General features: G+C 45.8%; 1 protein-coding gene across 1 annotated transcript in view; it reads left to right on the top strand.

Moving 5' to 3' along the window:
• Window positions 1-17,202: 17,202 nt before the first annotated feature.
• LOC129862034 (PDZ domain-containing RING finger protein 4-like) overlaps window positions 17,203-19,166 on the top strand; it is a 122,731-nt gene continuing 120,767 nt past the window's right edge. The window contains exon 1 of the mRNA XM_055933349.1: window positions 17,203-17,702. Within this exon, the coding sequence (XP_055789324.1) occupies window positions 17,634-17,702 (69 nt within the window). The 5' untranslated portion in view covers window positions 17,203-17,633. The remainder of the gene's footprint in view (window positions 17,703-19,166) is intronic.

Raw genomic sequence — 19,166 nt, forward strand, 5'->3', positions numbered from 1 at the left:
GTCTACCGTCTATCTAACCACCCTGTAGAGTGAAGGAGTCTACCGTCTATCTAACCACCCTGTAGAGTGAAGGAGGTCTACTGTCTATCTAACCACCCTGTAGAGTGAAGGAGGTCTACCGTCTATCTAACCACCCTGTAGAGTGAAGGAGGTCTACCGTCTATCTAACCACCCTGTAGAGTGAAGGAGGTCTACCGTCTATCTAACCACCCTGTAGAGTGAAGGTGGTCTACCGTCTATCTAACCACCCTGTAGAGTGAAGGAGGTCTACCGTCTATCTAACCACCCTGTAGAGTGAAGGAGGTCTACTGTCTATCTAACCACCCTGTAGAGTGAAGGAGGTCTACTGTCTATCTAACCACCCTGTAGAGTGAAGGTCTACCGTCTATCTAACCACCCTGTAGAGTGAAGGAGGTCTACCGTCTATCTAACCACCCTGTACATTAAAATGAAAGTACTTAACCTGAATTTCTGCAACACATTTTATCATAATATAACTTACAAGCCTATTGTCCACCATGTCTAATCCTTATCCATCATACTACACATACAGAGAGTAGAGGGGAGGAGAGGAGAGAAAATACAGAGAGGACATGACATACAGAGAGGACATGACATACATAGAGGAGAGGAGAAGACATACATAGAGGAGAGGAGAGGACATACATAGAGGAGAGGACATACATAGAGGAGAGGACATACATAGAGGAGAGGACATACATAGAGGAGAGGACATACAGAGAGGAGAGGACATACAGAGAGGAGAGGACATACAGAGAGGAGAGGACATACAGAGAGGAGAGGACATACAGAGAGGAGAGGACATACAGAGAGGAGAGGAGAGAAAATACAGAGAGGAGAGGAGAGAAAATACAGAGAGGAGAGGAGAGGCCATACAGAGAGGAGAGGAGAGGCCATACAGAGAGGAGAGGAGAGGCCATACAGAGAGGAGAGGAGAGGCCATACAGAGAGGAGAGGCCATACAGAGAGGAGAGGCCATACAGAGAGGAGAGGCCATACAGAGAGGAGAGGCCATACAGAGAGGAGAGGCCATACAGAGAGGAGAGGCCATACAGAGAGGAGAGGCCATACAGAGAGGAGAGGCCATACAGAGAGGAGAGGCCATGCAGAGAGGAGAGGCCATGCAGAGAGGAGAGGCCATGCAGAGAGGAGAGGCCATGCAGAGAGGAGAGGCCATGCAGAGAGGAGAGGCCATGCAGAGAGGAGAGGCCATGCAGAGAGGAGAGGCCATGCAGAGAGGAGAGGCCATGCAGAGAGGAGAGGCCATGCAGAGAGGAGAGGCCATGCAGAGAGGAGAGGCCATGCAGAGAGGAGAGGCCATGCAGAGAGGAGAGGCCATGCAGAGAGGAGAGGCCATGCAGAGAGGAGAGGCCATACAGAGAGGAGAGGCCATACAGAGAGGAGAGGACATACAGAGAGGAGAGGAGGAGAGAAAATACAGAGAGGAGGCCATACAGAGAGGAGAGGACATACAGAGAGGAGAGGAAATACAGAAAGGAGAGGAGAGGACATGCAGAGAGGAGAGGAGGAGTGAAAATACAGAGAGGAGAGGACATACAGAGGAGGAGGAGAGAAAATACAGAGAGGAGGAGGAGAGAAAATACAGAGAGGAGGAGGAGAGAAAATACAGAGAGGAGGAGGAGAGAAAATACAGAGAGGAGAGGAGAGAAAATACAGAGGAGAGGAGAGAAAATACAGAGGAGAGGAGAGAAAATACAGAGAGGAGAGAAAATACAGAGAGGAAAGAAAATACAGAGATGAGAGGAGAGAAAATACAGAGATGAGAGGAGAGAAAATACAGAAAGGAGAGGAGAGAAAATACAGAAAAGAGAGAAAATCAACCACTCAGCTGAATCAAGTGGATTATTAAACCCTGGCTCCTTATTCTTCTGATTCTGCAAGGAAATAGGAATTGCAAGATTTAACCAAAGCACAAGGCAAAAGGACCGCAAACAACGCAGCCGAAGCCAAATTCAGTTTGGATTTAGTATCTCGCCTCCCGCCTCAGACCTTTGTGTGGCTGTCTTGGCTCTAGTTTAGCATAGCAAATCAGATCTTTGTCATTCTGAGGGTTGAAAGGCGAGAAGGGGATGACAGGAGATGCTATCCGGGGGGTCCTAATATGCAGTAGGGGACGGGGGAACATGGCTGTGTGTGTGTGTGTGTGTGTGTGTGTGTGTGTGTGTGTGTGTGTGTGTGTGTGTGTGTGTGTGTGTGTGTGTGTGTGTGTGTGTGTGTGTGTGTGTGTGTGTGTGTGTGTGTGTGATTTTTTTTTCCGCAGAATGTGTGTGTGTGTGATGTTCCTCAGAATAGATTCTTGTCCATCCATTGTGGACTTACAACGCAATGCATACTTACTGAAAGTCATATGGACTGGTTAGGTTGGAGGTTAATACTTTAATCATAAGGTCAAAGGCCACCTAACCCATTATTAAACTCTTGACTATCCAGTGTGTAGATGTAGAGACACGTGGAGGATAAACTTAAATAGAGATTAACCTAAGTTATCTGTACAGGCCATGAATTAGGACCCATTATGTTGATTGACTGAAATGCAAAATGATAAACGTTGTCACCTGGGCTGGATAACTATGAGCTTTATACACTGAGCGTACAAAACATTACGGACATTAGGAACCTTCCCAATATTGAGTTGCACCACCCCTGTTGCCCTAAGAACAGCCTCAAGTTTGTTGGGTCATGGACTCTACAAGGTGTTGATAGCGTTCCACAGGGATGCTGGCCCATGTTGACTCCAATGCTTCCCTCAGTTCTGTCAAGTTGGCTGGATGTCCTTTCACATCATATCTATGTCCGCTGTCATATAACATACCAGGCAACACAAAATCAAAATGCAGCTGATTGCGCTCCCCATCTCAGCCCATCCCCATCCTTGATAATTAAGTGATATCACAGACAGATATATTACTGATGACATCAAATGCTGAGGCTTCATTTCCCACCTTCAGGTGGAGGGAAATATCAGCACTGTCCATTTGATTTCCTCTTCTCCCCTCTCTTTCTCTCTCTCTCTCGCTCTCTTTTTTTCTCTCTCTCGACTCTCTCTCTCTCTCTCTTCTTTCTTTCTCTCTCTCTCTCTCTTTCTTTCTTTCTCTCTTTCTCACTCTCTCTTTTTCTTTCTCTCTTTCTCTCTTCCTCTCTGTCTCTCTCTTTCTGATTTCCTTCCCTCTGACTGACTGAATGACTGACATTAAATCCTATCACAGAGAATGGAGATAAAGCTCTTTATTAGTCAGTGGTAGGAGTAGCAGAAAGCATTAGCATAAAAACAGGGCCTCTTCATTTTCCTCTTGGCAGTTAATTGATGTTAATCAGAGGTGGTGTTGCTGCTAGACATGGGCACATAATTAAATAGATTAATTAATCAATATTGAGTGTCACCCTCTTTTTCCCTCAGAACAGCCTCCATTCGTCGGGGCGTGGACTCTGCAAGGTGTCAAAAGCGTTCCACAGGGATACTGGTCCATGTTCAATCCAATGTTGTGTCAAGTTTGCTGGATGTCCTTTGGGTGGTGGACCATTCTTGATACACACGGGAATGTGTGTAGTGTGAAAAACCCAGCAGCGTTGCAGTTCTTGACTCACTACACCGTTCCAAGGCACTTAATCTTTTGTCTTGCCCATTCAGCCTCTGAATGGCACACATACACAATCCATGTCTCAAGCCTTAAAAATCCTATATATCCATGGCCACGTTCTATGAATTAATGATTCAAGCATTTTTTTGTCAATGAAAAAACATGTTTTGGTTGGCATCCCATGGATGATCTGGACACACACTGGCTTTGAAGCCCCACCTGTGTGTGTGTGTGTGTGTGTGTGTGTGTGTGTGTGTGTGTGTGTGTGTGTGTGTGTGTGTGTGTGTGTGTGTGTGTGTGTGTGTGTGTGTGTGTGTGCCCTCCCATTTATCTCTGAAAACCATCCAGTTTTTACTCCTCTCCTGTGTTTGTTGTCAAGATCCATAGAATGATTCTGATTTTCTATGGTTGCAACAGCATGGATTGCTCTTAGCGTGTGTGTGTGTACACATGCGTTCCTCCTCCCACTGCCTTTCTGGTCCTGGTAATTGCATGCTTTTAACACATTTAACCTGCTTACTGTCACCACTGGGCCAGGTGTTGAGGTTAATGAACTCTTCTTAATGATGATCTCTATTGGAGGATGTCGGATGGAAACTCGAGGGCTCTGAGCGGAGGAGAGGAGAGGGCAAAATGGAGCCTCACATTAGGTAGCTTAGTCACTATGAAACATGCCAGAACATGCATATCAGAAACGTGTGTGGGTGCGTGTGTTTGCTTGCTTGTGTGTGTGTGTGGTGTGTAAGTATATGTTCCTCTGCACCTGTATTTGTGTGATAGAGAGTGTTTGAGTGATTTTACAGCTCAGTCCATATACCTGAATTCCACACTTGGTTGAAGGTTGTACCCCTAGGTGTAATGTGGGGCTCAAATATCAGTTTGTCAGAAATGGAATTGAAGAAACCTCGTATAGGCCCATTACAGGAGAACGAATGGCTTTCCTCTGCCCCTGCATGACGGGGCCTTTAACTTGGACTGGGAAGACGATGAAGGACCCTATTTTCAAGTCGGGCAGGCAAAGGGCAGCCCTGTGATAAACTACTGCTGGACGCTAAAGAAAGGACAGTGGAGAGGTAGGAAGGTCACTAGGGATGGAAAACTAGACTGAAATACTGTTGACAATATCATGATTAACTGCATACTAGCTAAACCTCCAAATGCAAATTGTAATTGTTATATGTAGACAATATAATGAACTTACATACAATTGTATAGATATTTTCAGCCGGTTTCTCGTAATTTAAATGAATTAAAGCAACACAAACACCCCAGGACAGACATAGAGTGATGTCCTACAAATACACGTTTGTCCTGTGAGAATGTGATGTAAGGGTTTTACTAATTGATAATATAATGTTCCTAAAACCCATAGCCAGTAAAGGGATATTTTGGGATTTTGGCAATGAAGCCAATCAGCAAATCTCAGTGGACTGTGAGGAGCAGCGGAGGAAAAAGTACCCAGTTGTCAAACTTGAGTAAAAGTGAAGATACCTTTTAATAGAAAGTTACTCAAGTAATAGCGGAAGTCACCCAGTAAAATACTACTTTAGTAAAAGTCTAAGTATTTGGTTTTAAATATAATTAAGGATGAAAAGTAACTGTAATTGCTAAAAATATACTTAAGTATCAAAAGGTATAAATCATTTAAAATGTCTTATATTAAGCAAAGCAAATGTACAGATAACCAGCGGCACACTCCAACACTCAGACATCATTTACAAAAGATGCATTTGTGTTTAGTGAGTCCTCCCGATCAGAGGCAGTAGGGATGACCATGTGTTCTCTGTTTAGTGAGTCCTCCAGATCAGAGGCAGTAGGGATGACCATGTGTTCTCTGTTTAGTGAGTCCACCAGATCAGAGGCAGTAGGGATGACCATGTGTTCTCTGTTTAGTGAGTCCTCCCGATCAGAGGCAGTAGGGATGACCATGTGTTCTCTGTTTAGTGAGTCCTCCAGATCAGAGGCAGTAGGGATGACCATGTGTTCTCTGTTTAGTGAGTCCACCAGATCAGAGGCAGTAGGGATGACCATGTGTTCTCTGTTTAGTGAGTCCTCCAGATCAGAGGCAGTAGGGATGACCATGTGTTCTCTGTTTAGTGAGTCCACCAGATCAGAGGCAGTAGGGATGACCATGTGTTCTCTGTTTAGTGAGTCCTCCAGATCAGAGGCAGTGGGGATGACCACGTGTTCTCTGTTTAGTGAGTCCTCCAGATCAGAGGCAGTAGGGATGACCACGTGTTCTCTGTTTAGTGAGTCCTCCAGATCAGAGGCAGGAGGGATAACCATGTGTTCTCTGTTTAGTGAGTCCTCCAGATCAGAGGCAGTGGGGATGACCATGTGTTCTCTGTTTAGTGAGTCCTCCAGATCAGAGGCAGTGGGGATGACCATGTGTTCTCTGTTTAGTGAGTCCTCCAGATCAGAGGCAGTAGGGATGACCACGTGTTCTCTGTTTAGTGAGTCCTCCAGATCAGAGGCAGTGGGGATGACCATGTGTTCTCTGTTTAGTGAGTCCTCCAGATCAGAGGCAGTGGGGATGACCACGTGTTCTCTGTTTAGTGAGTCCTCCAGATCAGAGGCAGTGGGGATGACCATGTGTTCTCTGTTTAGTGAGTCCTCCAGATCAGAGGCAGTGGGGATGACCATGTGTTCTCTGTTTAGTGAGTCCTCCAGATCAGAGGCAGTGGGGATGACCATGTGTTCTCTGTTTAGTGAGTCCTCCAGATCAGAGTCAGTGGGGATGACCATGTGTTCTCTGTTTAGTGAGTCCTCCAGATCAGAGGCAGTAGGGATGACCACGTGTTCTCTGTTTAGTGAGTCCTCCAGATCAGAGGCAGTAGGGATGACCACGTGTTCTCTGTTTAGTGAGTCCTCCAGATCAGAGGCAGTAGGGATGACCACGTGTTCTCTTGATGTAACAAGTACTTTTGGGTTGTCAGGGGAAATGTATGGTGTAAAAAGTACAATATTGTCTTTAGGAATGTAGTTTAGTAAAAGTCGTCAAAAATATAAATAGTAAAAGTAGTCAAAAATATAAATAGTAAAGTACAGATATCCCCAAGAACGACTTGAGTAGTACTTTAAAGTATTTTTACTTAAATACTTAGCAACACTGGTGAGGAGTGAAAGACGTCCTCCATAGAGTTTATTACAGGCATTGAGAGCATTGATGATATACAGTAAGTTCCCCAGAGGTAGTTTAAAGAGAGGCCCTTTAGTTACTTCCCTAGAGTCAGATGTATCTCCGTGCAGTATGATGGAAGTTAGAGGGACTTACGCCAATGCTAACTAACTTAGCACAACATTTAATCAGCATATTGATTGCACGACACATAGGGCTAATACTCTCAACCACTGCTACTCTAACTTCCGCGATTCATACAAAGCCCTCCCCCGCCCTCCCTTCGGCAAATCCACCACGACGCCATCTTGCTCATCCCGGCTTATAGACAGAAACTCAAACCGGTTGTACCAGTGACGAGAACCATTTAACGCTGGTCTGACCAATCAGAAGCCACGCTCTAAGATTGTTTTGAACTGGAATATGTTCCGGTCAGCCTCAGAGAACGACATTGATCTATACGCTGACTCGGTGAGTGCGTTTATAAAGAAGTGCAATGGAGATGTTGTACCCACTGTGACTATTAAAATCTACCCTAACTAGAAACCGTGGATGGATGGTGGCATTCGTGCAAAACTGAAAGCGCAAACCACCGCTTTTAACCATGGAAAGATGTCTGGTGATATGGCTGAATATAAACAGTGTAGTTATTCCCTCTGCAAGGCAATCAAACAAGCGAAATGCCGGTACAGGGACAAGGTGGAGGCGCAATTCAACGGCTCAGACATGAGACGTATGTGGCAGGGTCTACAGGAAATCCTCAACTACAAAAACAAAAACAGCCACGTCACAGATACTGACGTCACGCTTCCAGACAAACGAAACACCTTCTTTGCCCGCTTTGAGGTTAATACAGTGCCACTGTCGCGGCTCGCTAACAAAGACTGCATCCCCCCCTCTACTTCTGAGTGGCTGACGTGAGTAAAACATTTAAACGTGTTAACCCTCGCCGGGCTGCTGGCCAAGACAGCATCCCTAGCCGCGTCCTCAGAGCATGCAGAGACCAGCTGGCTGGTGTGTTTACGAACATATTTAATCTCTCCCTATCCCAGTCTGTTGTCCCCATGTGCCTCAAGATGGCTTCCATTGTTCCTGTACCCAAGAAGGCAAAGATAACTGAACTAAATGACTATCGCCACATATCACTCACTTCTGTCATCATTAAGTGCTTTGAGAGCCGAGTCAAGGATCTCCGCCACCTTACCAGCCACCCTAGATCCACTTCAGTTTGCATAACGCCCCAACAGGTCCACAGATTATGCAATCGCCCTCACACTGCACACTGCCCTGTCCCATATGGACAAAAATAATACCTATGTAAGAATGCTGTTCATTGACTACAGCACAGCATTCAACACCATAGTACTCTCCAAGCTCATCATCAAGCTGGAGGCCCTGGGTCTCAAACCCTCCCTGTGCAACTGAGTCCTGGACTTTCTGATGGGCCGCTCCCAGGTGGTGAAGGTAAGAAACAACATCTCCACTTCGCTGACCCTCAACACTCACCCACGACTGTGTGGCCATGCACGCCGCCAACTCAATCATCAAGTTTGCATACGGAAAACAACCTCTCACTCAACGTCAAAAAAACAAAGGAGATGATTGTGGACTTTAGGAAACAGCAGAGGGAGCACCCCCCTATCCACATTGAAGGGACAGCGGTGGAGACGGTGGAAAGTTTTAAGTTCCTGGGCGTACACATCACAGACAAACTGAAATGGTCCACCCACACAGACAGTGTGGTGAAGAAGGCGCAACAGCTCCTCTTCAACCTCAGGAGGCTGAAGAAATTTGGCACCCAAAACCCTGACAAACTTTTACAGATACCCAATCGAGAGCATCCTGACGGGCTGTATCACCGCCTGGTACGGCAACTGCTCCGCCCTCAACCGCAAGGCTCTCCAGAGGGTGGTGCGGTCTGCACAACGCATCACTGGGGGCTAACTACCTGCCCTCCATGACACCTACTTGTTAGCTATTCAAATTAAATGTATTTATGTAGCCTTTCTTACATCAGCTGATATCTCAGTGCTGTACAGAAACCCAGCCTAAAACCCCAAACAGCAAGCAATGCAGGTGTAGAAGCATGGTGGCTAGGAAAAACTCCCTAGAAAGGCCAAAACCTAGGAAGAAACCTAGAGAGGAACCAGGCTGTGAGGGGTGGCCAGTCCTCTTCTGGCTGTGCCGGGTGGAGATTATAACAGAACATGGCCAAGATGTTCAAAATGTTCATAAATGACCAGCATGTTCAAATAATAATAATCACAGTAGTTGTCGAGGGTGCAGCAAGTCAGCACCTCAGGAGTAAATGTCAGTTGGCTTTTCATAGCCGATCATTAAGAGTATCTCTACCTGTCCCAGACCTGCTGTTTTCAACTCTTAATGATCGGCTATGAAAAGCCAACTGACATTTATTCCTGATTATTATTTGACCATGCTTGTCACTTATGAACATTTTGAACATCTTGGCCATGTTCTGTTATAATCTCCACCCGGCACAGCCAGAAGAGGACTGGCCACCCCTCACAGCCTGGTTCCTCTCTAGGTTTCTTCCTAGGTTTTGGCCTGTCTAGGGAGTTTTCCCTAGCCACCATGCTTCTACACCTGCATTGCTTGCTGTTTGGGGTTTTAGGCTGGGTTTCTGTACAGCACTTAGAGATATTAGCTGATGTACGAAGGGCTATATAAAATAAACTTGATTTGATTTGATCTCTACCACTCCTGCTGTCTCTAGAGAGTTGAAAACAGCAGGTCTGGGACAGGTAGCACGTACGGTGAACAGGTCAGGGTTCCATAGCCGCAGGCAGAACAGTTGAAACTGGAGCAGCAGCACTGCCATGTGGACTGGGGACAGCAAGGAGTCATCATGCTAGGTAGTCCTCAGGCATGGTCCTAGGGCTCAGGTCCTCAGAGAGAGAGAAAGAAAGAGAGAATTATTACTGCACTGTTGGAACTAGAAGCACAAGGATTTCGCTACACTTGCATTAGCATCTGCTAACCGTGTGAATGTGACAAATAACATCTGCTAACCTTGTGTATGTGACCAATAACATCTGCTAACCGTGTGTATGTGACCAATAACATCTGCTAACCATGTGAATGTGACAAATAACATCTGCTAATCATGTGTATGTGACCAATAACATCTGCTAACCATGTGAATGTGACCATTAACATCTGCTAACCGTGTGTATGTGACCAATAACATCTGCTAACCATGTGAATGTGACAAATAACATCTGCTAACTGTGTGAATGTGACCAATAACATCTGCTAACCGTGTGTATGTGACCAATAACATCTGCTAACCATGTGAATGTGACAAATAACATCTGCTAACCATGTGTATGTGACCAATAACATCTGCTAACCATGTGTATGTGACCAATAACATCTGCTAACCGTGTGTATGTGACCAATAACATCTGCTAACCGTATGTGACCAATAACATCTGCTAACCATGTGTATGTGACCAATAACATCTGCTAACCGTGTGTATGTGACCAATAAAATTGGATTTGATAAAACAAAAAGAATATATGTACCTTTGTCTTTGTGCTAACGCTAGTTAGCATTGCCTTCTGGAAACTTCCTTCATACTGAACACAGATAATATGAAAATGGTATCCACAAGTTCATCTGACTCTTGGGAATTAGATAAAGGTTATTTTTGCCTATCCCTTTAAACTACTGTACCTTTGGAGAACTTGTATCATTCTTAATGCTCTCAATACAGATAATAAACTCTATGGAGGACGTCTTTCACTCATCACGGCCCATTGAGAGGGGTTGAGAGGCTGACCACTTGACCCTAGGCATAGGTTACAGCGTCGTCCTGTGTTCAGGGAGACCATTAGGCTGACCGATGGACCAAACAACCAGGACTAGTTGTTTGGAGATGCTATTTTGGCTGTTAAAGGGGCAGTGCAGTCATAAATGTGAATTTTCTATGTTTTATATATACACTCAGTGGCCAGTTGAGTACCGGGTCAGACTCCCCTTTGCATCCAGAACAGCCTAAATTCTTCAGGGCATGGATTCTACAAGGTGTGGCGTACAAACGTTGCTCAATTGGTCTCAAGGGACCTAACGTGTGCCAGGAAAGCATTCCCCACACCATTACACCACCGCCACCAGCCTGTACTGTTGACACCAGGCAGGATGGGGCCATGGACCCATGCTGCTTACGCTAAATCCTGACTCTGCCATCAGCATGATGCAACAGGAACTGAGATTTGTCGGACCAGGCAATGTTTTTCCACTCCTCGATTGTCCAGTGTTGGTGATGGCGTGCCCATTGGAGCCGATTCTTCCTGTTTCTAGCTGATGGGAGTGGAACCCGGTGTGGTCGTCTGCTGTAATAGCCCATCCAGACAAGCACCGACCAGTTGTGCGTTCCCGAGTTGCCGTTTTGCACGTTGTATTTCCACACTATGAGGTTGGAATAATACTGTGAAAATGATGATAATGCCTTTTTTAGTGTACGAGCTGTTTGAAAAGACCTCCTGCAATTTCTACCTGTTTTTTCCTGGCAGGGGTTTTTGAAGAGAGGAATCACACCAACAGGACTGGCCGACAGTCAACCACTGATTGGTTTTGGCAAGACTGTTGACAGGAAATTTCACTAAAAGACAGACTGGAACACACTGACTATACTATAGCTGACGGCTTGTAACGTATGTGGTAAACACTGACTGCAGGCAGAGGTTATAATGTATCAGCCCTGATTCAGAGGGACCAGTAGGCTGACCAATGGGCATCTTAACCTTAATGGGACACTGACCACTGCATCGCGACATGTTGGACAACCATAGATGTTCCCTGAGTAAGGTTGCTTTGAAGATGCACTTTTGGATGTGGAAAGGGAAATGTTGGTCTTATGGTGGTCATTGTCAAGAACATTCTGAATGCAATGGAAACATTCTAGAACACATTGTGGTTTCCTGTTTTTATTCCAACTTAAAGAACAGTCCACTGTTTAGTCATACAGCTTCTTATTCTTATGGATGAGGGTCTCCACACACTCTCCTTCAGAAATACATTGATCACAGTATAAACTCTGACTCACTCCTATGTTGAACACTCTAATATCACAGCTTCTGTCTACCTGCCTGTACTTCTCTCATCTCCCCCTCAGCTCATTGTCACAGCTTCTGTCTACCTGCCTGTACTTCTCTCATCTCCCCCTCAGCTCATTGTAATAGCTTCTGTCTACCTGCCTGTACTTCTCATCTCCCCCTCAGCTCATTGTAATAGCTTCTGTCTACCTGCCTGTACTTCTCTCATCTCCCCCTCAGCTCATTATAACAGCTACTGTCTACCTCCCTGTACTTCTCTCATCTCCCCCTCAGCTCATTGTAACAGCTTCTGTCTACCTGCCTGTACTTCTCTCATCTCCCCCTCAGCTCATTGTAACAGCTTCAGTCTACCTGCCTGTACTTCTCTCATCTCCCCCTCAGCTCATTGTAACAACTTCTGTCTACCTGCCTGTACTTCTCTCATCTCCCCCTCAGCTCATTGTAACAGCTTCAGTCTACCTGCCTGTACTTCTCTCATCTCCCCCTCAGCTCATTGTAACAGCTTCAGTCTACCTGCCTGTACTTCTCTCATCTCCCCCTCAGCTCATTATAACAGCTTCTGTCTACCTGCCTGTACTTCTCTCATCTCCCCCTCAGCTCATTGTAACAGCTTCTGTCTACCTGCCTGTACTTCTCTCATCTCCCCCTCAGCTCATTATAACAGCTTCTGTCTACCTGCCTGTACTTCTCTCATCTCCCCCTCAGCTCATTGTTACAGCTACTGTCTACCTGCCTGTACTTCTCTCATCTCCCCCTCAGCTCATTGTAACAGCTACTGTGGACTCAGTGCCCTGTCCTCCAAACAATGTCATTGTATCCACCTTCCCTGCTCTCTTGCTCTCCCTGGTCCATCTCGCTCACAACAATTTTAATGTCAAATTGACACTTTAGTGAATAGTTCTTTGTGGATTTGGTATTGCCAGGCAACCGCAAAAAGGCTGCTGCACTGTCTCTTTATCTCTATCCCTATCTACCTGTCTCTCTCTCTCTTTCTCTCTCTATCCCATCTATCTCTGTCTGTCTGTCTGTCTCTCTCTCTCTTTTTCTCTATCCCATCTCTGTCTGTCTGTCTCTGTCTGTCTGGCTCTCTGTCTGTCTGGCTCTCTGTCTGTCTGGCTCTCTGTCTGTCTGGCTCTCTGTCTGTCTGGCTCTCTGTCTGTCTGTCTGTCTGTCTGTCTGTCTGTCTGTCTGTCTCTCTGTCTCTCTGTCTCTCTGTCTGTCTGTCTCTCTGTCTCTCTGTCTCTCTGTCTCTCTGTCTGTCTGTCTCTCTGTCTGTCTCTCTGTCTCGCTCTCGCTCTATCTGTCAGATTCTGCACGATGAGGAGTGGTGGGTTGTGTGTGTTTGGGGGGTGATTTAGAGAGAGGGGGATGGTGGATTGGTATAGTATTAACCGTAGCATAATGGTTGTGTGTGATGATGTAGGTAGCTGTTTGGCAAGCTTCCAGGCTATGGAGTTAAAATTAAAGCCCAGAAAATCAAATTAGGGAGTCCCAGGGGGCGTGGTGATGATGAGCACTACTCATCTACTCTGATAGCCATACACACACCCACACATGCACACACATACACACACACACACACAAGCCTGCGCATACACACACCCACACATGCACACACACACAGCCTGCGCACACACACAGCCTGCGCACACACACACCCCACTGATGGCTGGGAGGCACAATTTGTTAACAATTACTGCTCGTTAGTCGAGCTTCCTGTTAGCGCCAAGCTACCATGGCTGATATCCGCACCAGGCTCTATTGTCTTGTAATTATCGCGGTTTGAGAGAAGCCAGCGGTTTATCCATCTTCAAGTTTCCCCAGCTTCCCTGATTGGCAATTTGCTTTGGAGTCACCATTATGGGAACACCTGTCAGCTATGTCGACGGGATGGGTTTCAAATTATTATAATTACATTTTTCCGCTGGTAGCTATAACATACCATTTATTTGCTAAAACATGAATTTGTTTTATCTGTCTTAGATTGTAAAGAAATAATATTTATTTCCATTTACCTGGGTATTTAAAAAAAATATATTATTTATTCAACTTTTATTTCGACAGAGAGTCAGTGCTGAGACCAATGTCTCTTTTCCAGACGAGTCCTGGATAGCACCACAATACACATCAAAATACAATAAACACATACAACTACACATTCATATACACATTAAAATGCACGTTGTTATACACAACTATACACGAAAAGCAAAACAATCATAAAAACACAGACACATTCTTTAGTTAAAAAAGTTCCCTAACAACCGTCTGAAATGCCCTAGAGGCACCAATTCGTCCAATTGTAAAGTGTATTCTAGATCATTCCACATGTAAGGTGCTAAAAAACTCAGTGGAGAGTGAAGGGATCCAGTCACGAGGGTTCGGTAGCCCGTACATCTATAGGTTAACTAATGAGGTAAAAGGTATGGCGGAAGTTAATACAAGAAGGCTTTTATAGACAAAAAGGTTGAAGAGATTTCAAGGAAGGCCAGCCTACTTTCTGATACAAAATGCAATAATGTGTACTGAACCTATCGCCAGTAATAAAGCACAATGCTCTATGATAAAGTGTGTCCAATACAGTGGCAGCTGCATTCTTATAGGCAATATCACCATAGTAAATAACCGGAATTAAATGTTCACTGAATGATTTGTTTTCTAACGAAAGACAGGACCTGTTCCTATAGAATAAACCTATTTTAATTCTTAATTTCTTAACTAGCCAGCCGTGGGGACAATAGCGAACACCACAGTTTCATCTGCATACAGGTGAAAGTACAACTTTTCTTTTTACAGATAAACCAATAGTGTTCATGAAAATAGTCAAAAGAACTGGACCAAGAATCGATCCCTGTGGGACACCCTTTGTTATATCCAGATTTAACTCCATCACTTAATACACACTGGGTAATACATAATACACACATTTTCAAACCAGCTACACACAGCCTGGCCCAGGCCAATTGATGAAAGCCTCTGAATGAGTAATAGGTGTGGACTTTAGACAGGTCAATAAAAAGAGCCGCACAATGTTTCTTCTTATCCAAACAATCAAGACACATAATTGAATACCAAAGAAGTAGCAGACATGGTGCTATAACCTGGTCTTAAAGCCTGACTGGTGTACATTTAGAATACATTTCGTAGTTAAAAAGTGGATTATTTACCAAGAATTCTAGAATTTTTGCAAAATAGTTTGGAAATGGAGCAACAAGGTCACCACCTTTGTGAAGGGGGAATATATGGGCCGGCCGCCTTCCAGACCCTAGGGATGGTATCATGTGTTAAAGATTCTGCAATCAGAGGATCAGAAATCTGCAGCAAGAAAGTATCAAGCAAATCAGCCCCAGTGGATTTATTTTTAAACATAAATCTTGTGCAATGCGTCTGACACGTCTCAAGTAGAAAGTTGTTGAAATGAAAACAAAGATTCACTCAAATAATTGATCCATACCTTTTTATTGCAAAACAATCAGTGCCATCTACTGTCTACTGTAACTGTCTCTGAGATCTGTGTTTTGTCATTTAGCATATACTGTATACATACCATGCAATTTATTTGCTTCGTTAGAACAGTTTGTTGCCCTCAATTCATTGGGCATGGACTCTACAAGGTGTCGAAAGCAGTCCACAGACATGGCCCATGTTGACTCCAATGCTTCCCACTTTTGTCAAGTTGGCTGGATGTTCTTTGGGTGGTGGTCCATTCTTGATCCACACGGGGAAACTGAAGCGTGACAACCCAGCAGAGTTTCAGTTCTTGACACACTCAAACCAGCACGCCTGGCACCTACTACCATACCCTGTTCAAAGACACTTCAATATTTTGTCTTTTCACCCTCTGAATGGTGGCACACATACACAATCCATGTCTCAATTGTCTCAAGGCTTAAAAATCCTTCTTTAACCTGCCTCCTCCCCTTCATCTACACTGATTGAAGTGGATTTAACAAGTGACATCAATAAGGGATCATAGCTTTCACCTGGATTCCTCTGGTCAGTCTGTGTCAGGGAAACAGCAGGGGTTCCTAATGTTTTGTCCGCTCAGTGTATATCCTTCATAATGTCATAGTTGTAAATGTAATTTGTCTTGACATTTTTCTTTTATTGGCATTTTCAAAAAGGACCGTTCTACAGTCAAACGATGAGGCTATTCTCTGTGATCAATTCAACGGCTCTCTCTAACTCTCTCACTACTCGCTCTCTCTGTGCTCAGGTCTTAGCAGCTCTTTCTCTCTCCCCCCTCTCTCTCTCTCTAACGCGCTCACTACTCGCTCTCTCTGTGCTCAGGTCTTAGCAGCTCTCTCTCTCTCCCCCCTCTCTCTCTCTCTAACGCGCTCACTACTCGCTCTCTCTGTGCTCAGGTCTTAGCAGCTCTCTCTCTCTCCCCCCTCTCTCTCTCTCTAACGCACTCACTACTCGCTCTCTCTGTGCCCAGGGCTTAGCAGCTCTCTCTCTCTCCCCCCTCTCTCTCTCTCTAACACGCTCACTAATCGCTCTCTCTGTGCTCAGGTCTTAGCAGCTCTCTCTCTCTCCCCCTCTCTCTCTCTCTCTCTAACGCGCTCACTACTCGCTCTCTATGTGCGCAGGTCTTAGCAGCTCCCCCCCCCCCTCTCTAACGCGCTAACTAATCGCTCTCTCTGTGCTCAGGTCTTAGCAGCTCTCTCCCCCCCCTCTCTAACGCGCTCACTACTCGCTCTCTCTGTGCTCAGGTCTTAGCAGCTCTCTCTCTCCTCCCCTCTCTCTCTCTCTCTAACGCGCTCACTACTCACTCTCTCTGTTCTCAGGTCTTAGCAGCTCTTTCTCTCTCCCCCCTCTCTCTCTCTCTCTCGCTCACTTTCTTGCGGTTTCTCTCCCTCTCCTTATCTCTCTTTGCCTCTCTCTCCATCTCTCTCTCTCTTACTGTCTCTGTGCTCAGGTCTTAGCAGCTCTCTCACCCCCCCTCTCTAACGCGCTCACTACTGGCTCTCTCTGTGCTCAGGTCTTAGCAGCTCTTTCTCTCTCCCCCCTCTCTCTCTCTCTCTCGCTCACTTTCTTGCGGTTTCTCTCCCTCTCCTTCTCTCTCTGTCCCTCTCTCTCCATCTCTCTCTCTCTTACTGTCTCTCTCTCTGACTGTCTCTCTCTCTTACTGTCTCTCATTCTCTCTCTCCCCCCCTCACTCTCTCTCACTCTCGGTTTCTGTTTCTCTCCTCTCTCTCTCGGTCTCTCTCTGTCTAATGCGGTGTGAATCCAATACTGCTCACACAAAGGAACATCATTGTGTAACTGTGCTTCGATCATAATGAGCCAACACTCTGGGTACCATACGCCCCTTCCACCTTTCCATGGCCCCCTAACCACACCCCTCATTAATATTAACCCATCCTACCTCATTATTCATGAGCAGCTCTCTGCGTAGTCATGTGCACCGAGGCTGAGAGGGAAAAGAGGGCGTGTCTTACCCAGTGAGCGGGAGAGCGGGAGTCACAACTCCAGCGTGTGGTGTGTGTGAGAGAGTGAGAGAGAGAGAGAGGCACCGGCAGATGCTGAGGCTGCTACTATTACTACCACCATCGCTACTAGTGTATCCATTACAGTCAGTGCTTCTATTAAGAGCATTCTCTATTACAACCAGCTGGAGCTTTTCTGTGGTTGTCTGTGAACGACTGTGTCGGTTTGTTTACGACTGTGTGTGTGTATGAGTGTGTGATGCCCTGTACAGAGTGACTGATGAGAACAGGTGCACTGGTCTGGAGGGTGACCCCGTCCGTACGGTTCCACTGCCGCTGCTGTCGCTCGGGGACGATTGGACGTCCGGCGTTGCCACGACGACTAGAATGGGCTGCAATCTGTGCACTTTACAGAAACGAGAGGAACACTATAAGCTGCTGTATGAGATCGCACAGGTGAGTGGAGCCATCTCCGATGCAGGGGCTCGCTGCTGCCATTCAGTCAGGCTGCTTTTGTATATGGTGTGTGTGTGTTGTGTATGGTGTGTGTGTTGTTTATGGTGTTCGTGTGTGTGTGTGTGTGTGTTGTCTATGGTCTGTGCAGAGCAGTTTTACTATCTTGCATCTCTGCTGTGTGTTGAGAGGAGCTGTGTTTTATACCTGTTAGGAGGACAGTGTCAGACATTACAGCTAAGACAAAGAGAATGAGAGATAAATACAGGGAGAGGATTAGCAGAGAGAGACTCATGTATTTGATGCAGCGAGGCAGAGTGGTCTTTAAAGTGTCAGAGTAGAGTGGTGCCCATTCAGCCAGCCAGCCAGAGAGTCAGCCAGCCAGCCAGCCAGAGAGTCTGAGAGCAGGTTGAAAAGACTGTTTGTACTAAAGCACACTCACCTGAGTAGACTAGAGTAGAGTAGACTAGAGTAGACTAGAACAGAGCAGACTAGAGCAGAGCAGACTAGAGCAGAGCAGACTAGAGCAGAGTAAAGTAGAGCAGACTAGAGCAGACTAGAGTAGACTAGAGTAGAGTAGAGCAGACTAGAGCAGACTAGAGTAGACTAGAGTAGACTAGAGTAGAGTAGACTACTAGAGCAGACTAGAGCAGAGCAGGGTAGAGTAGAGTAGACTAGAGCAGACTAGAGTAGAGTAGACTAGAGCAGACTAGAGCAGACTAGAGCAGACTAGAGTAGAGTAGAGTAGACTAGAGCAGAGCAGACTAGACTAGAGTAGACTAGAGTAGACTAGAGCAGACTAGAGTTGACTAGAGTAGAGCAGACTAGAGTAGAGCAGACTAGAGTAGAGCAGACTAGAGTAGAGCAGACTAGAGTAGAGCAGACTAGAGCAGAGCAGACTAGAGCAGAGCAGGGTAGACTAGAGCAGACTAGAGTAGAGTAGACTAGAGTAGAGTAGACTAGAGCAGAGTAGAGTAGACTAGAGCAGAGTAGAGTAGACTAGAGCAGAGTAGAGTAGACTAGAGCAGAGTAGAGTAGACTAGAGTAGACTAGAGCAGACTAGAGTAGAGTAGACTAGAGCAGACTAGAGTAGACTAGAGCAGACTAGAGTAGACTAGAGCAGACTAGAGTAGAGTAGAGCAGACTATAGAGTAGAGCAGACTAGAGCAGAGCAGACTAGAGCAGAGCAGGGTAGAGTAGAGTAGAGCAGACTAGAGCAGGGTAGAGTAGAGCAGGGTAGAGTAGACTAGAGCAGACTAGACTAGAGCAGAGCAGAGTAGAGTAGAGTAGACTAGAGTAGAGTAGACTAGAGTAGAGTAGAGTAGAGCAGACTAGAGTAGAGCAGACTAGAGCAGAGCAGACTAGAGCAGAGCAGGGTAGAGTAGAGTAGAGCAGACTAGAGCAGGGTAGAGCAGGGTAGACTAGACTAGAGCAGAGCAGAGTAGAGTAGACTAGAGTAGAGTAGAG

Source organism: Salvelinus fontinalis, chromosome 9 (assembly GCF_029448725.1).
Source record: "Salvelinus fontinalis isolate EN_2023a chromosome 9, ASM2944872v1, whole genome shotgun sequence".
NCBI classification, from domain to species: Eukaryota; Metazoa; Chordata; class Actinopteri; order Salmoniformes; family Salmonidae; genus Salvelinus; species Salvelinus fontinalis.